The sequence below is a fragment of the Puntigrus tetrazona genome, chromosome 2, assembly GCF_018831695.1.
Source record: "Puntigrus tetrazona isolate hp1 chromosome 2, ASM1883169v1, whole genome shotgun sequence".
Taxonomy (NCBI): Eukaryota; Metazoa; Chordata; class Actinopteri; order Cypriniformes; family Cyprinidae; genus Puntigrus; species Puntigrus tetrazona.
This window is the reverse complement of record NC_056700.1, coordinates 21445737-21462720: the sequence shown is the minus strand read 5'-3', so window position 1 is coordinate 21462720 and position 16984 is coordinate 21445737. Positions and strand designations below refer to the sequence as shown.

General features: G+C 38.4%; 1 protein-coding gene across 1 annotated transcript in view; it reads right to left on the bottom strand.

The window, feature by feature from the left end:
* Nucleotides 1-27: 27 nt before the first annotated feature.
* kcnab1b (potassium voltage-gated channel subfamily A regulatory beta subunit 1b) overlaps nucleotides 28-16984 on the bottom strand; it is a 38868-nt gene continuing 21911 nt past the window's right edge. The window contains exons 9-14 of the mRNA XM_043219271.1: nucleotides 4232-4317; nucleotides 3872-3992; nucleotides 3692-3786; nucleotides 2893-3013; nucleotides 1833-1921; nucleotides 28-1052 (exon numbers count right to left, since the gene is read on the bottom strand). Coding sequence (XP_043075206.1) covers nucleotides 963-1052; nucleotides 1833-1921; nucleotides 2893-3013; nucleotides 3692-3786; nucleotides 3872-3992; nucleotides 4232-4317 — 602 coding nt within the window. The 3' untranslated portion in view covers nucleotides 28-962. The remainder of the gene's footprint in view (nucleotides 1053-1832; nucleotides 1922-2892; nucleotides 3014-3691; nucleotides 3787-3871; nucleotides 3993-4231; nucleotides 4318-16984) is intronic.

Sequence of the window (16984 nt, the reverse complement as noted above, 5' to 3'; positions counted from 1 at the left end):
ATTTAAATCTAACAAAACACCACAAACTGGAGATGCACATTTTTATTTTAATGTTAAAAGCACTCTGCACAATGCATTAATTAACAGCTTCTTCATTTTCAAGTCTGTAAACATTTTGACCCCTTTTTTTATGGTCACGAACTAGTTGCTTTTAGTAGTTGTGCATTTCTGTCACTCTCGGGACTGTACTGTATGTACTGCTTAGCAGTTCAAAAGTTGCCAAATACAGCAGCAAGCATTTAAATCTTTAACCAGTGTAACACTGGATAAGCATTTGAACAAACTACTTTTTTTTATAATGTACAATGAAAACAATGGAGAAGTAAGAAATTGTTGAACGTATCAGACGTGACACAAATCGCAGGGAAACACACATAAACAGTCGTTTAAAGATGTTAAACTTTTTGGAGAACATTTAAACACAATAACAGCCCGCTTTGCTGTTGATGGCTTTTTAATCCAACACATTTTTACCGATGTACACATGCTGCTCTGCCATACGTCACAGTTCCTAGTTCATACATTCTCAAAATGATATGCAGTGCGTTTCTTTACTTTATGTATTATAGACCATAATCGGGGGGCCATTCACGAGGGCCTGTCATTCACCCCTTTTCAGAATGCATGTCTGGAGGTCAAGGGTCAAGTCCATGTTCACTTTGGCACATATGGGTTATGACAGCTGAATACAAACCCCACAGACGAGGGAGTCCAGGAGCTTCTGTGCTTCACAGGCAGGTGTGTCTCCACGGAGATCTTAATGCAACATTGAGCTCAGGTATAGGTCGAACAGAAGCATGCATAACACTTTAGCATTTCTACTGTAACAGTAACGATGGCTCTCTGCAGGAGAAGTTGACACAGACACACAATGGTGGGAATCACACACTGTGGACACCCGCCGACACGAGAGGGCTGGCACGGGATCCTGAGTCTCAAGGCTTACAGGTTCACAGAAAGGCCTAGTGATGGTAGTCCTTCTTACTGTGGGGACGGTTACCCAGGATTTTGTCGATGTCCGAGGCCACGTGAGCGGTGATCTTTGGAAGAACCTGTCAGCGAGAACATAGATCTAATTATTAAAAAAAACATGGGATGAATGCAAAGTAGAATTATAATGATTTTTGGTTGTTTTAGCTTACACTGCAAAATGTTTTTTTCTATTTGTTTCCAGCCAAAATATTAAAAAAATCCTAAATAAAGAAGGATTTTCTAGAGAAGTAAAAATTAAGTAAGTTTTTGCTTGTAACAAGCTAAATTATCTGTCAATAGGGTTAGCAAAATAATCTTATTTTAAACAGAAAACAAGGTTATTTTGCTTACCTCATTGGCATATTTTTTGCTTAAAAACTTACTTCATTTTGGCTTTTTTTTAACATTTCACTTAATTTTAGATATTTTGGCTGAAAACAAGACAACAAACATCTAAACTAGAAAAGCGTTTTGCATTGTATTTTGAATGCTTGCTTAATCGAAATATTTTTAAGTCATCTTGTAGCCCCTCAGAGGTTTTCTGAGGCCCCCTAGTTTAGAAAGACTATGTCTAAATGCTAGTCCAACCATTTCGTCAAGCTAGAAACTGCAAAACCAACTTTATCTGAAGCTGGTTGATCCTAGCTGGATCTCTTATCATCAGTGTGTGAAATTTTGCCTTGGCGCATAAATATAACATCAAGCAATACCCCGTTTTTTAAGGTTTTAAATGTAAATTAACCATGTGAGATTCAGAAGATAGGTGTTAAGAGATAAAAGCACAGAGCTGTAACAGGCCACCAGGATTTGTGGGATGGCAGTTTGCGAGTGTGTCTGAGATGTTTTGATAAATCTCTTGCCTGTATCGCCCCCAGGTTCTCAGTGAGCTGTGCAGGGTTGGAGGTCCCCAGGAGAACAGAACTCACTCCTTCATTACGGAGGCACCAGGCTACAGAGGAACACAGGGAATAGATTTATGAGGAATCTGTCATTTATTCCTACATATATGAAAGTTTCAAGCCAGTGAATCATGGGAATCTCAAACGAAGTGTTAGGATTCCAAACGGGTGCTGCAGACGGCTTAGACATTGCTTTTTATTTATTTATTTCTTTTACAGTATTTAACTGTATTTTTTTAACAAATACATGCACGTATATATTTAAGAAAAATATGGTATGCTTATATATTAAATATATTTATATATTATACAAGACATTATATGAATATAAATTTATGCATGTAAATACATGTAAATATTTTCTAAATAATATATGTGTGTGTAACTTTTATTTTGGATGTCGATTAGTCATTGCCTAGCAATATTTTTTATCGAATGTTTTACATTGAAAAAAAAACACAAGAAAGTACAATTAATAAAAAAATATGTTGTAACTAATTACAAACTATATACAAACTTTAATTTTGTCAAATTTAAATAAAAATACTCAATAAAATTAACACAATTCATACAAACACTATCCCTTAATTTGTATTATTTTTAATAATATTTTAAAAAATAATATTGATTATTTAATAAATTAATGAAAAAATGCATACAAACTATTTCTTTATATTTATTATTAAATAAACAAAAAAAGTAAAAACTAAACATTTTCTAATACAGTATTACTCTAAATTGCTATACTCCATTTATTTAACTGTGATATATGTGTTTTCCATAAATATATTTCCAAATAGACTAACAATGCCCATTTTGTTTTTCATTGAGTATGTAATCTTTTTAAACCCTCAGAATCGGTGACTTTAAAGACCTGTAGATTAATATCAAAGTTTGTGCATAAAAGCATAAATTCTGTATTTTACTCTACGTAAACAGTGACAGAACAGTTGAGTCGCTATGGCAGCGATGATATGTGACACTTCGTGACAGTTTAAGTAAAAAAGTTCTTTTGACCTACCGATGGCAAGTTGTGGCAGGGTACAGCTGAGCCTCTCAGCTATGTGGGTCAATTCCTTAAGCTTCGCCTGCTGCTTTCTGCCATCCTCACTCAGAATCTTCTCCTTCAACCACTGGTACGACTGCAGAGAGAGAGAGATAGAGAGAGAGAGAGAGAGAGAGAGAGAGAGAGAGAGAGAGAGAGAGAGAGAGAGAGTGAGTGAGTGAGTGAGTGAGTGAGTGAGTGAGTGAGACAAGCGCAGAAAACCTCCCCTGTACCCTCATCACTGTATACTTGCTGAAGGTGTAATCTATATGAGCTCCTCAATCACCTTATCCACTGTCAGATTGTCCTATTTCTTCTGATTAAGTATGGGTGTTTCTGTACAGAAATCTGGCACTATTTCAGCTGAATAAACATCATGACAGACCATTTTAAACGAATAGTTTGCCCAAAAATAAGCATTGTAGATCATTTGTTCATTAATGCTCTGTAGTGAATGGGTGCCATCAGAATGCGAGTCCAAACTGTTTATTGACTAGAAGCAACTATTTAAATTTAAAATGCCTTGATGGATGTGTTTCTTACAAACACTGAGCTTCTCACATCACAAGATGTTCAATGGTGGACTGGAGTTTTGAGGATTACTCGTTGATTATTGTTATATTAGTGTCGGCACCCATGCACTGCAGAAGATAATGCTTAATTTCTCCAAATCTATTCTAATGAAGAAATCAACTCAACAACATCTTGGATGGCCTGAGGGTGAGCACGTTTTCAGCACATTTTAATTTTTGCCTGAACTACTCCTTTAAAGTACCTTCAAAGAGGCCCTAGAGGATTCTGGGATGCCGTTTTCATATTTCCCTGTGATGATGCCGCAGGCTAGAGGAGACCAGGAAACCACTCCAACACCTGCAGTGCAAGGTTTTTAGGCTGTTTCAGATCAAATTTTAATTATGTGTGTTCATGTGTATATACAATATGTGTTTGTTATTACCAATCTTATGGTAAAGCTCTGGCAACTGCATTTCCACTTTATCCCTCTGGAATAAATGATATTCAGCCTGTTCACACACAGGAGGAATCAGATTAAACTGCCTCGCTACAGAATACGCCTCCTACAGGGAGAGAAAGAGAAAAGAATCATGTTAATATAGTTCATGAATAAAGAATATTTTCGTGTTGTTGTCAATTAAATATATCTTAGCATCCTTGAAACTTTTTTACATTATTTAGTTTAATCTTATATATTTTTTAAATGTATTTTTTTTAATGGAATTAAAAATGGATAAATTCTAAAATCCCTAAAAACAGATTAAATTTGGTCAACTTTAAAGTTTTTCCTCTCTATACTCACCATGATCTCCATCGCTGACCAGCGTGATGTGCCCCAGTACATGGACATGCCATGGTTAATGACATGCGTCATGGCTCTTACTATCTCTAAAACACAAAACACACATGTTCAGACAAAAATATCAGCAGAGATCGGACTATTGCTATACAGATCCACTGTGCCAGAGAAATCATTTGTGCCTGGTCACCATTAGATGGCGCTGTTTACGTCCTCTCCTTGCACTGTTTTCTCGTTTTTAAGCAACTTTAGGCTTGTAATTAAGTCATTTAAAAGTATGTGAACTCAGGTAATCCATATTTTTGCACTTGCAATTTAATAACTGATTTACAGATCCATGTAGACATTAAACTATACAGAAAATATATTACTTGCACAGCTGACTGGCACAAGGTAAAGGATATAACTAAGAAACAAGGTCAGCACTTTATTAAAGTTATTCTGCAGTGTTACAAATAAAAAAAAAATTGGTCCCACTTTTTATATTAGGTGGTCTTGACTACTATGTAGTTACATTTAAATTAATAATTTAGTAAAATGCACTTATTGTGTACATACGTGTTTTTACATTGTACTTAATATTTAAATTTCTGCATGTAATTACATCTGTAGTTAATTTTTGTATTACATTTATAATTTCACTGTTAACCCATCCCTTACACCTTAACCCACCCTTAAACCTACCCATACCACCAAACCTGTCCCTAACCTTAACCATAACAGTATAGCAGCAGAAGTATTTTGTAATACAATATGAACACAATAAGTAAATTATACTTATTTTTTGATGTAAGTAGTTAAGGCCACCCAGTATAAAGTAGGATCAAAATCTTGATTTATAGAGGGTGCAAATGCTAAAATAAATCAGATTAAATAAAGCAATTCCCTCCTGAAAGGGCAAACGTATTTAGTCAATTTAGCCATGTTTTAGGGAGGCTTATTTTGAGATTGTGTTGTCAGAACAGGTTGCATGTTTTGCCTGTGAGATCTGGCAACACCGACAGAGTCGCACAAAGGATAAACGCTAATAATGCAAAAGAGCCGAAGCTATTTCACAGCCGTCTAAATTAACAGGATTAAAGATGAGAAGCACTTCAGCTGTAAGTCAAACTGACACAACAGCTCTATATCTCACTAAGCAAGTTTTATTGTGCAAGGTACAATCATTTTAAACTTCTCAGTGTTGTATATTCAAGCGTGGCAGCACAATTTTATTCATCTCAATGTATTCAAATGAAATACAAATATTTTTCCATTATTTACATACTCTTTGATGCAAGATATACATATTTTTTATCCTGAATTCATTATAAAGTTTAATTCAATTATTGTTATTATAAGTATTATTTTAGCACTGGCCTCTTACAGTTCAGAACCATCCTGTAACCTGCAGAACAGTCCAGTGCAAACCGCTATCAGCACCATTTTCGAGGCTGTGTTTGCACCATTATCTGATTAGCATAATTCCTTGGCTTAAGTGAACCGAGTGCTAAAAGCACATGCAAATAGACAATGGCAGGAATCCTCACCCGAGAATCACAAATGGGCATCAAGGCCTTGTTAACCCAACTTTACCCTTAAGAAAATACTCTCATCTGCTGAGCAGATCCATTTTGCTCGATGAGTTATAATAAGGATAATGGCTCACATGACAGTGTTTAAGAGGGAATGGTTATACTGAACGTTAACACTGATGAAGGCCCAGTACAAGGACATTTGTGTTTTTATCATCTAGTGGAACTTAACTATCCATCTGTTTTAACTGTTTAACTATCCATCGGGTGGGTTTGCATGCCAGTAAACCCAGCGATGAGTGTTATGTTCCTGTTGTATGCATATTGATGTGTAACATATACAAAATCAACAAAATATAACTTTTTGCATAAATAAATGACTAATAATTAAAAATCAACTACTTTATACAAATATGTACATAACAAAAAATTCTAAATTGTACTAGAATTTATATAAATTTTAAATATAAATGTAAATAATTAAATTAAATAAATGTAGTTAAATTACTACATATTAAATAAATCAGGTAAAAATTTGTAATCACACAGAACAGAAGGATAAAAAATTGTGTTAATTGTGTTAAATGTGTTAAGTAAATATAATGGCTTTTAATTAATTTAATCTATGAATTCAATACTTAAAATGTATTCATAATATTTGTACAACCCATTTTTTCAAAATGCTATGTTCATATGTTCCATGCAAATGTCCTCTTTATTCAGTGAGGATGCATTGAATTGAATTGAAAAGTAAAGACATTTATATTTCAAATAAAGTTCTAAAAAACTTTCCATTAATCAAAAAGAAAACTGTTAAGCAGCACAACTGATAATAGCCTATATTACCATGCCAGCATATTAGAATGATTTCTGAAGGATCACATGAGAATGAAGACCAGATTAATGATGCAGAACATTCAAAATGTGTGTGTGTGTGTGTGTGTGTGTGTGTGTGTGAAAAGAGACCTTTTAAAAAAACAATTAAAAAATCTAACCAACCCCACACCTCTGAACAGGGTGCTAGAACCAAAACAAAACACCAACAAAACATGATTATCAGAGAGACCATGCACAATGTGAATAGACAACAGTGTTTGTGTCATCATACGCTTGTATACGATGTTGGTGTATACGTTTGACAGAGCGCTACTCTGCAACCGACGAGAACACCATCTGTTCTGACATCCTCAAGCCATTGCTGTTCTGCGTCATTACCAGCAGAGACCTTTACTGCTGTTCTGTGTTCAGTTCAGCACCAGAGTAGCAAAAACCAAAATCCGCCTACATCGTAAAGCTGCTTTATTGCTTCATCATTCAGATTTTCATATGCGAAGGGCTGCTTTTCTCCGTCTCATCGGTGTTTCGACTCCAGGTGCTTTACTCTGGCCATTACTCTGCTGTGATCTGGGCTTTGTTGTGCGTCCACCGAACCCTGCGTTTCATCTTCACTACACATACACCAGCAGTGATGTCTGTGGGTCGCTCTTCATCTGACAGCGGTGTCGCAGGGCTGCCCTAGTCTCATCAAATGACACGCCTGAGGACCAAGTCCCTTCCCTGACCGTCTGAGACATATTGCACAAAAATTGAAAGAGGCACTTACTTGGTCAGACAGGCTGTAATCTGATTGGCTGGCATCTTCGGGTAGTAAGGACATGTGGTATTTTTTTTTGTCCGCCTACAAATTCGCTAAAGTATAAACAGTATACAGGAACGCAAATGTTTTGTCAGAGAACACAATTCTTTTATGGGAGAATCTGAATATTTTGCGAGAGAACGCTCCAGATGCCGTGAGTTTGTTTGACCGATCAGACCGATAACAACATCAATTCGGCCATTTCTTCTAAACTAAACAGGAGTGATGTGTAAAGACATCTTTCCGTGAAACCTTCTGATATTCATTCACGTTTATTTCATCTTTTTCAAAATGACAAAAGTTTTAATCTGAGACTTTGTTTCATACCGTCTAAAAAACCTGCTCTGACTTATCTATCTGGAAGCTGTACGTTTTCTCTTTGCTCTGCAATGTTTTTTTCACTGTGTGAGAATATGAAGGGTGCCATTGCTTGATGGACAAAGCGAGGGGGTGGGTTTTTGCGAAGGGCCAACAAATGCTTCACGGGACACCATAAATGTTTCGGTTTGCAAATGATGAAAGCAGTTCCGTTATTAGGTGAGCTATTCTGAACTGGTTTATTTTGTAATATTTCAAAAATCCCATCACCTAAATGGCACATTTAAACAAAACTGTTACGTCAGTCAGGTCTTTCCTGTGAAAGTGGGTAGGTCATAGTCCGATCCTTATACTGTCTGTGAAACAAAGGCTATGGCTCAATGCATGAACATGAGAAACAAAAGAACTTCTATAAAAGAAAAAGGCAAGAGAAGGTGCAAGGAGATTAAAAAAAGAACAGAAGAGTAGAAAACAGCAGCCAAATCTACCTCAGTACATAATGAAAATGAAAGCCCACACCCACTCTCTCATTATGAACTCTGTACGAATGAAGAGAAATGTGAGTGTGTGGGTGAGAATGGAGGAGAAAAAAAACCATGTGAACGTCAGCTAAGCAAAACAATACATCTGCTCAAGAAAAGAGAGCGAGACAAAAACACAGGAAGCCAGAGGCACATGTCAGTGTGAACTAAAATTAATGGCTCTTCAGCAAACCATCGTGTAGTTTGTTCTCACGAGAGACTGAGGACTCCAGCTCACTTCTGATGGAACATCTGAACAGCAGAACCCTGAAGTATTAATCTAATGTAATGTGGAGGTCTGGGGTTTCTGCAGCGCGCCAGTGCAGATGAGTCATGCCCACGTGTCCCCTATGATTCTTAAGTGGATTTTGATTGCAACTTCACCCCAAATCTTTGATAAATCAATTTGAATTATTGCTATAGAATTATTGCTATGCAAAACGGACAAACAAAAAATGCTGGGAAAAATTGATCATTCAGATTCGTTGTATGGCGAGTCCAGCAGTTGCAGTCTTACAAACAGTAATCATCAAAACTTTGATTTATTTTATGAAATCGCATTTGTTCAAGTTTAAAGCACATATAATCAATATAATCACATATACCAATCAAAATATATATTTTTATGCTTACCAAAAAAAGTACAGTAAAAATAGCAATATTGTGAAATATTATTATAAAATGTAATTTATTCCTGCGATACAAAGCTGAATTTTACTCCAGTCTTCATTGTTCCGTGATCCTTCAGAAATTATTCTGATACGCTGATTGGCTGATTAAGAAACATTTTATATTGATGTTAAAAACAGTTGTGCTGCCTAATATTTTGTTGAAACTGCGGTACAGTTTCTTTTAATACAAAGGTAAAAATCTCAGTCAAGTTTAGAAAGCATCCTGATACCACCACAATACTTGGAAATAAGGTATTAGTCATTCTGTGCTGCATGTAGTTGTGTCATATGATAGCTTGATTTGATTTGTGTGTGGGGGAACAGAGAGACAGTGTGCTGTATGATTTTGATTTGTGGCTTTAATATCTCTCCTATAGACTGATGCGGATGATTCAAACACAAATAGGTCATTTGAGGTTTGGGGAAACAGCCAGTAGCTGCTTAGTCTACTCTACAATATCAGATAAACACAGATATGTGTTTGGTGTTTATTAAAACGACAACAAATATTACAGGCCATGAGGGCATTAGAGACCAAAGCTGTATTCATTAAATTATGAACGTAACCTGAGTTCTTCAATAGAAGTTATGCTCTTTCGACAGCATCCGTGTAATCATATATGTAATTTAATTACAGTATTTCCCTCAGTTTGTAAAAAGTGAACAAAATCATATTTACAATAATTCACTGAAAATGAAAGGCTATAGGGTACTGCACTGCACCAAAACATTATAACCTTCATAACCATGTTTGGGAAAAATTCTAGCCACATATTACATTAACTACTACTTTTATATAAACTATTTCTGATGTCTATAGATTTCACTAATTGCATATTGTTTTCCTCAGTTTGAGCCCTTGAAGAACATATATGTGCATATATGTTATATGAACATATATGTTCCCCAGTGTTGGGAAGTAACTAGTTACATGTAACAGAACACCCTCCCCCTTCTCTTCCATTAAAAAAATATGTGAGACTTATTTTTTCTGGAGGTGCAGCTGTATCACGAACAATAGGTGCTGGTCTATCCTTGAGATTCTTATGCTTTTCTATATCACAAAACTACAACCTGCATTGCTTAAAAACATTGTCACTACCGCTGAAAATGATGGACTTTGTGCAACTGGCTGAGGGTGAAATATGCTAATACCTCACAGTACTTCAGCGGTTGTGGGCACGGGCCTGAGCAATGTGATACCGCTACTATCATACTGCTCAGAAAATCAAACGGCTTGATGATTGAGACTGTTTAAATTTTGGGGGGATTAAAAAAGTGGAATGAATTTGTATCATTGTAGGGTGGTTTTGTCCATACACTGCTAGGCCATAGGCTACGTAAACACCATGTAAAAGTGAATTTTTCATCCAATGTCTCTTTTAAAATGAATTCAAGTGATGAAGTCTGACAGTAATCAGTGTTGAGTACTACTGTTAACCCTGTTACATGTTAACCCTGCCTGGTTGACATGTTTGGAAAGGATTGAAAACATTAGAAAAGTAATCAAAAAGTAATCATACGTTACATTACTTTATTAAAGTAATTGAAAAGTTACACTACTTATTACATTTTAAAATAGATTAACACGTAATTTGTAACCTTTTACATTTCCAAAGTAACCTTCCCAACACTAAAGATATCAGGGCCAGCATCATACTGGTGATCTAAATGTCTATTTCACAAAGCTGAGCGACAACATGGCAAACACATTAACAAGTCTCCGGGGAGGCCATGGGTAGTGAAATTTGTTCTCAGTTCAGTTCCAAAATGTTCTTTTATTAAAATACCCTACTATCATTATCTTCCCACGAGGATTTAACTGTACGTGCCAAGAACACATTGCACATCAATTTGGATTAAAATCATTCCAGCCTCGATGGAAGAGCGATGATTAAACGTTTTACTTTGTTAGATCTTTTGCTTTCCCCCACCGCAGCTTTAAAGCTCCAATTTGTATGGAGAGTCCTCTTAAGATTATCCTCACACTGTAGGAAGTCTATGCATTACTTTTCTGGCTTGTAACCCTGATGTTAAATGTGTTTACGTGTTGATAAGACTCGCTCATACAGACAGAAAGAATCCCAGTGGAAGAAATCAGGTGTGTGTGGGTTTGCTAACACATTTGTCCCCAAAAGATGGCTGAATCTAATAAAACCTCTCTTTGGGACATTTGGGGATGAAATGAAATTAAATAAAATGCTATGCTTCACATAAAAACAATATGAGTGGTATTTCCTCATTTAGATACATGTATACATATACACGTGTTAGATTGTATGTGTGTGCGTATAAGTGTGAGCACGAAAGGTCTGGAGTTTGAAGACACAGCAAGGAAAGAGCAGCTTAAAAATACATTATGTACCCCATGGGCAAGTCTCTAATCCCTCAGAGAGAGAGAGAGAGAGAGAGAGAGAGAGAGAGAGAGAGAGAGAGAGTCCAATAGAGAGCAAGACAGATATGGTGATGGACAGAGTGTATAAGAAGTAGACTTCCTGAGCGCTGCAGTGCCAGAAATCAAAAGGAAGTGAGAGAGAGGTTAGACTGGGATTACGAAAAACGGCCTCCTGAGATGCATGGAAATAGCACCCTACATCCTTTACACACACACACACACGCACTCGCGCGCGAGGGCCAGAGACATAATTTAGACCAAGGATGCAAAAAAGACTTTTGCCAAGGCCTTAAGAACAGAGGCATGCACTGAACATATATTAATTCTGGCCCTCAACTGCTGTTTTGCTCCAACACACCTGAACAAGCTAATCAAGGTCTTCAGGATCACTAGAATATCAAAAGGGAGGTGAGTTTAATCAAAGTTAGAGCTAAATTCTGCAGGAACCTGGACCTTGAAGGCCAGAATTTAGAGGTCTGCATTAAATATATAAAAAGTGAAAGTAAAGACATTTATAAAACTATTACAAATAAATGTGTTTCTTGTGAACATATCAAAGATTCAAAGATTTTGAATTCTTCTGTGATTCCTGAAATTAAAGCAGTAAGCAGCAAACCAACATATTAGGAATCATTTCTGTATCATGTGACAAAATGAGAAGAATAAATTACACTTTAAAATATATTCAAATAGATTTTTTCAATATTACTGTTTTACTGTATTGTATCAAATAAATGAGTATAGTGAGTGTTCTGCCTCTCTTAGAGGCTTTGTGTGATTTTATGATGGACATTTGCATTTATTAATATTATATCTATGTGATTCTTTAATGTTCTGTTTAAGTTTCATTTTGCCTGCCGCGATTGTATAAGGTCTTATGCGAGGACTCTTATTTTGACGTGTTTCCGCGAGCGACGCACAGTGGGAAATAGGAAACAGTGCGATTGCGACGCAGCAAGCCTGGACATGTTTGTAACGCATTTCGATTAATCGTTCTTCTACACCTTGTCGGAAGCATTGGCTTTTTACTCGGTTCAATGGCCGAACAGTTTAATTGTGTAACCCGCATATTGGACTATTAAAGGAGCAAGGCGCTCATATCCTGGCTCTTGAACAGAGTTTGGCTTGCTGTTTATTTATATTACACGCTAGGAAGCAAAACATATAAAGAGAACAGTACAGTAAAAAGCCATAGTAAAAAGACATGGATCAGCAGGTGCATGAGGAATGCTCAGAAGCAAACATGCTAACTGAAGGAAGCAGAGGGAAAGAAAAGGCACCATCAGCAGTCAGTTCTAAAGGGTCGTTATCTTCCTCCAAGTCCTCAGTTGCTAGTGCTGCTGCAAAAGCTAGAGCCTCAGCAGAAGCTGCACGTGCCAAGATGGTTTTCGCAAAGAAACAGCTTGAAATGAAAATGGAGAAAGCAAGGCTGGAACAGGAAAGAGCTACTGTAGAAGCAAATCTGGAAGCATTAGAATTAGAAAAGGAAGCTGCTGCCGCTCTCGCTGAAGCGGAAGTGCTAGAGGCTGCAGCAATGGGACATGATGTCAATCGCAGTGAAGTAAGCTCCCTTTCATCACATGTGATTTCAATGAGAACGCAGGAATATGTGAAACAACAGACTCAGGTGAGCTCTGAATTTTCTACACTACCTCTGAGTGTCTCTTCACCAGCTGGTGCACAGGAACCGCCTCCATGTTTCCTCAATAAGCCTTTGAGTTCAAATGCTGCGTGTGGTGGTGACAGAAATACAGTTCAGGAGCGGAGCAGGTTATGCGATAGTGGACGTCTACAGAGCACAAGAATTCCAGATTCCCCAAACAATTTGCCTCATTCCATCCCGAATGTTTCATTTAAAGCATCACCACAGCAAAATCATTCAGACGCACAGCATTACTTTCAAAATCAAGCCACGCCTATGCTAGACTTTGCTAAATTCATAGCGCGTGAGAGAGCTTGTCACTACTGGGCTTACTAAGTTTGATGATAACCCAGAAAACTTCTTAGCTTGGGAGTCTTCATTTGCTAACGCCACAAAAGACTTACAGCTTTCAGCTAGTGAAGAGTTAGATTTGTTAGTTAAGTGGCTGGGGAAGGAGTCGTCAGATCATGTGAGGAGGATGCGAGCAGTGTATGTTACTAATCCTGAAGCTGCTCTCCAGATGTCAAGGACGAGACTTCAGGAATGTTATGCCACCCCAGAAGTGATTGAAAGTGCTTTATTTACGCGTCTGGATAACTTTCCACATCTATCTCCTAAGGACAATGTGAAACTCAGAGAGCTTGCAGACCTGCTTATGGAGATACTTGCAGCAAAAGGAGATGCATACTTACCTGGATTAGCTTACCTTGATACCCCTCGTGGCATTAATCCTATAGTGGAGAAGTTACCAGCGAATCTTCAGGAGAAATGGCTGTTCGCTGGCTCCCGCTTCAAGGAAGAAAATAAGGTCAGTTTTCCTCCATTCTCGTTCTTCACTCATTTTGTTTGCAGTGAAGCTAAAGCAAGAAATGATCCTAGTTTCAAGCTTTCAAACAGTAGCCACACAGTCGTCCGGAATGAGAAACCCATCTATAAACATAGCACTAGTAGAGTTCCTGTGTTAGTACACAAGACTGATGTTTCTAAAAATTATGAGTCTGATTCAGTGAGCTTGAGTGAGGCTGCCAAGAGAGATTTGTGAAACATTGCCCTATTCACAACAAAGCACATCCTCTGTGGAAATGTAGAGCCTTCAGGAAAAAGTCTTTGTTAGAACGTAAGAACCTTCTGAAAGAACATAAAAGATGTTTCAGGTGTTGCTCTCCAAATCATGTAGCCAGAGAATGTCTAGCAAACCTCAAATGTGCTGAGTGTGATTCTGATCGACATTGCACAGTCATGCATCCAGACACGGCTTCACCTCTCTCCACTTCTCTGATGCAAGAACCAGACACAGATCGACAGGATGCCATTACCTCTGTAACTTCAAAGTGTACAGAAGTTTGTGGACAAAGTGTGTCAATGCGATCCTGTGCAAAAATGTGTTTGGTGCGTGTCTTCCTCAAGAACAACGAACGAGCTATCAGGATGTATGCCATTATTGATGATCAGAGCAATCGCTCACTCGCCAAAGGAGAGTTTTTTCAACTTTTTGGGATCCAAAGTAACCCTTCTCCGTATTTGTTGAGAACATGTGCTGGTTCCATGGAAACGTCAGGAAGGAAAGCGGTTGGCTTCCAAATCGAGACCCTGGATGGTAAGACATGTCTTGATCTCCCACCACTGATTGAATGTAACGAGATAATGAGCAACAGATCTGACATACCCACTCCAGAAGTCGCTCTTGCTCATCCTCACTTGAAATCTGTGGCACAGTTTATCCCAAAGCTAGATCCTGATGCTCCGATCTTAATTTTGCTGGGAAGAGACATAATCCGTGTACACAAAGCGAGACAACAAATCAACGGGCCTCACAATGCACCTTTTGCACAAAGGTTAGATTTAGGCTGGGTGATTGTGGGTGATGTCTGCATTGACAGAGCCCATAAGCCAATGGTGAGTGTCTTTAAAACTAACATTATGGACAATGGCCGCCCTTCACTTCTCACTCCATGTCAGAGCCACATCAAAGTGAAAGAGAAATTGTGTCATGGCGGGAGCATAAATCTGTTTTTCCCTGTACATTCAATCACTCTACTCATTGTGTGCAAGCAGAAGATGAACTTGGGCTCAAGGTATTTGACAGAACCAAAAATGATAACAAACCTGCCATGTCTTTCGAGGATGAGAACTTCTTGAAAATCATGCAAGCAGAGTTCCACCAAGATGAACAGAAAAACTGGGTCGCTCCTTTGCCATTCAGATCACCCAGACCATTACCTCCAAATAATCGGGAACAAGCTTCATCTCGCCTTAATTCTTTGCGTCGCACATTGAATAGAAATCCTGAGATGAAAGAACAGTTTTCAACCTTCATGGAGAAACTCTTTCAGAATCAACATGCAGAAAGAGCACCACCTATCCACGAGGATGAAGAATATTGGTACTTACCCATCTTCGGAGTATATCATCCGCAAAAAAATCCGGACAAATTCGGGGGGTATTTGATTCCAGTGCGCAGCATGAAGGCATTTCTTTGAACAACGTGCTCCTCTCAGGCCCAGACTTAAACAACTCCCTGTTAGGTGTGCTTCTACGGTTCAGGAAAGATCGCATTGCAGTTATGGCAGACATCCAACAGATGTTCTATAGTTTCCTGGTGAAAGAGGACCATAGAAACTATTTGAGATTCCTCTGGTACAGTGACAACAACTTGAACAAAGAAGTGGTAGACTACCGTATGAGGGTACATGTTTTTGGAAACAGCCCTTCTCCGTCAGTGGCTATATACGGACTAAGGTTAGCTGCACAACAAGGTGAGCTAGAGTATGGAACTGACACTGCCCACTTTGTTAACAGGCACTTCTATGTGGACGACGGCCTCATGTCCTTTCCCACAGAAGCAGAAGCAATTGACCTGCTCAAGCGCACTCAAGAATCGCTTTCCAAGTCGAATATTAAGCTCCACAAGATCGCCTCAAACAGTGTTGAAGTCATGCAAGCTTTCACACCAGAAGATCTTGCTTCGGGTCTACAAGATCTGAATTTTGGAAATGAGAGTTGGCCTGCACAAAGAAGTCTGGGTTTGTACTGGGACATAAAAACAGACACTTTCACCTTCAAAGTTGCAGCAAACGACCAGCCCTACACTCATCGTGGAGTGCTCTCTGTCGTCAATAGCCTCTTCGACCCTTTGGGCTTTGTAGCACCAGTGACAATCCGGGGCAGAGCATTGGTACGTGAGCTTACTAAAGAGGTACATGACTGGGACACAGTTCTTCCTGAAGAGAAGAAAAACATTTGGGAAGAATGGAAAATCTCACTTCAAAAGCTAAGTAACCTTCACATCACACGTACATATCTGAACCATTCTCTTTCTAACACCACATACACTGAGTTGTGCGTATTTTCAGATGCCTCAAGCTGGGCCATAGGAGCCGTGGCTTACCTCAGAGCTCTGACTGATGAAGGCGAGGTCAAAGTAGGATTTGTGCTGGGCAAAGCAAAGCTGTCACCTCGTCCTGAACCTTCAATCCCTCGCCTGGAACTGTGTGGTGCAGTGTTGGCTGTTGAGATGGCTGAGTACATTCTTGATGAGCTAGACCACAAACCAAATGCAGTGAAATTCTACTGTGACAGCAAAGTAGTCTTAGGATACATATACAATCAGTCCAGACGCTTCTTTGTTTATGTGCACAACCGTGTTCAGCGAATACGTCAGTCGACTTCTCCAGACCAGTGGAGTTATGTGTCCACAGTTCAAAATCCAGCTGACCTGGCAACAAGATCAGTGGTTACGTCACAACTGAACGACACCATATGGTTTACAGGACCTGATTTCCTCTACAAACTGCCCCAAGAGCAGCAGTGCGAGTCTTTTGAACTGGTTAAGCCTGACGCAGACGCAGAAGTCAGACCTTGTGTAACTAACTTTGATACTCGAGTTGAAAGAAGCCTCTTTTCAGAACGGTTTAAACGCTTTTCTACCTGGGAGTCTTTGCTAAGAGCTATTTCCTTTCTGATTCATCAAGCACATTCTCACACATCAAATTCCATCAGTACATCCCATACATGCAAAGGATGGCATCAGTGCACCAAAATTCGTACACCTGAAGAGCA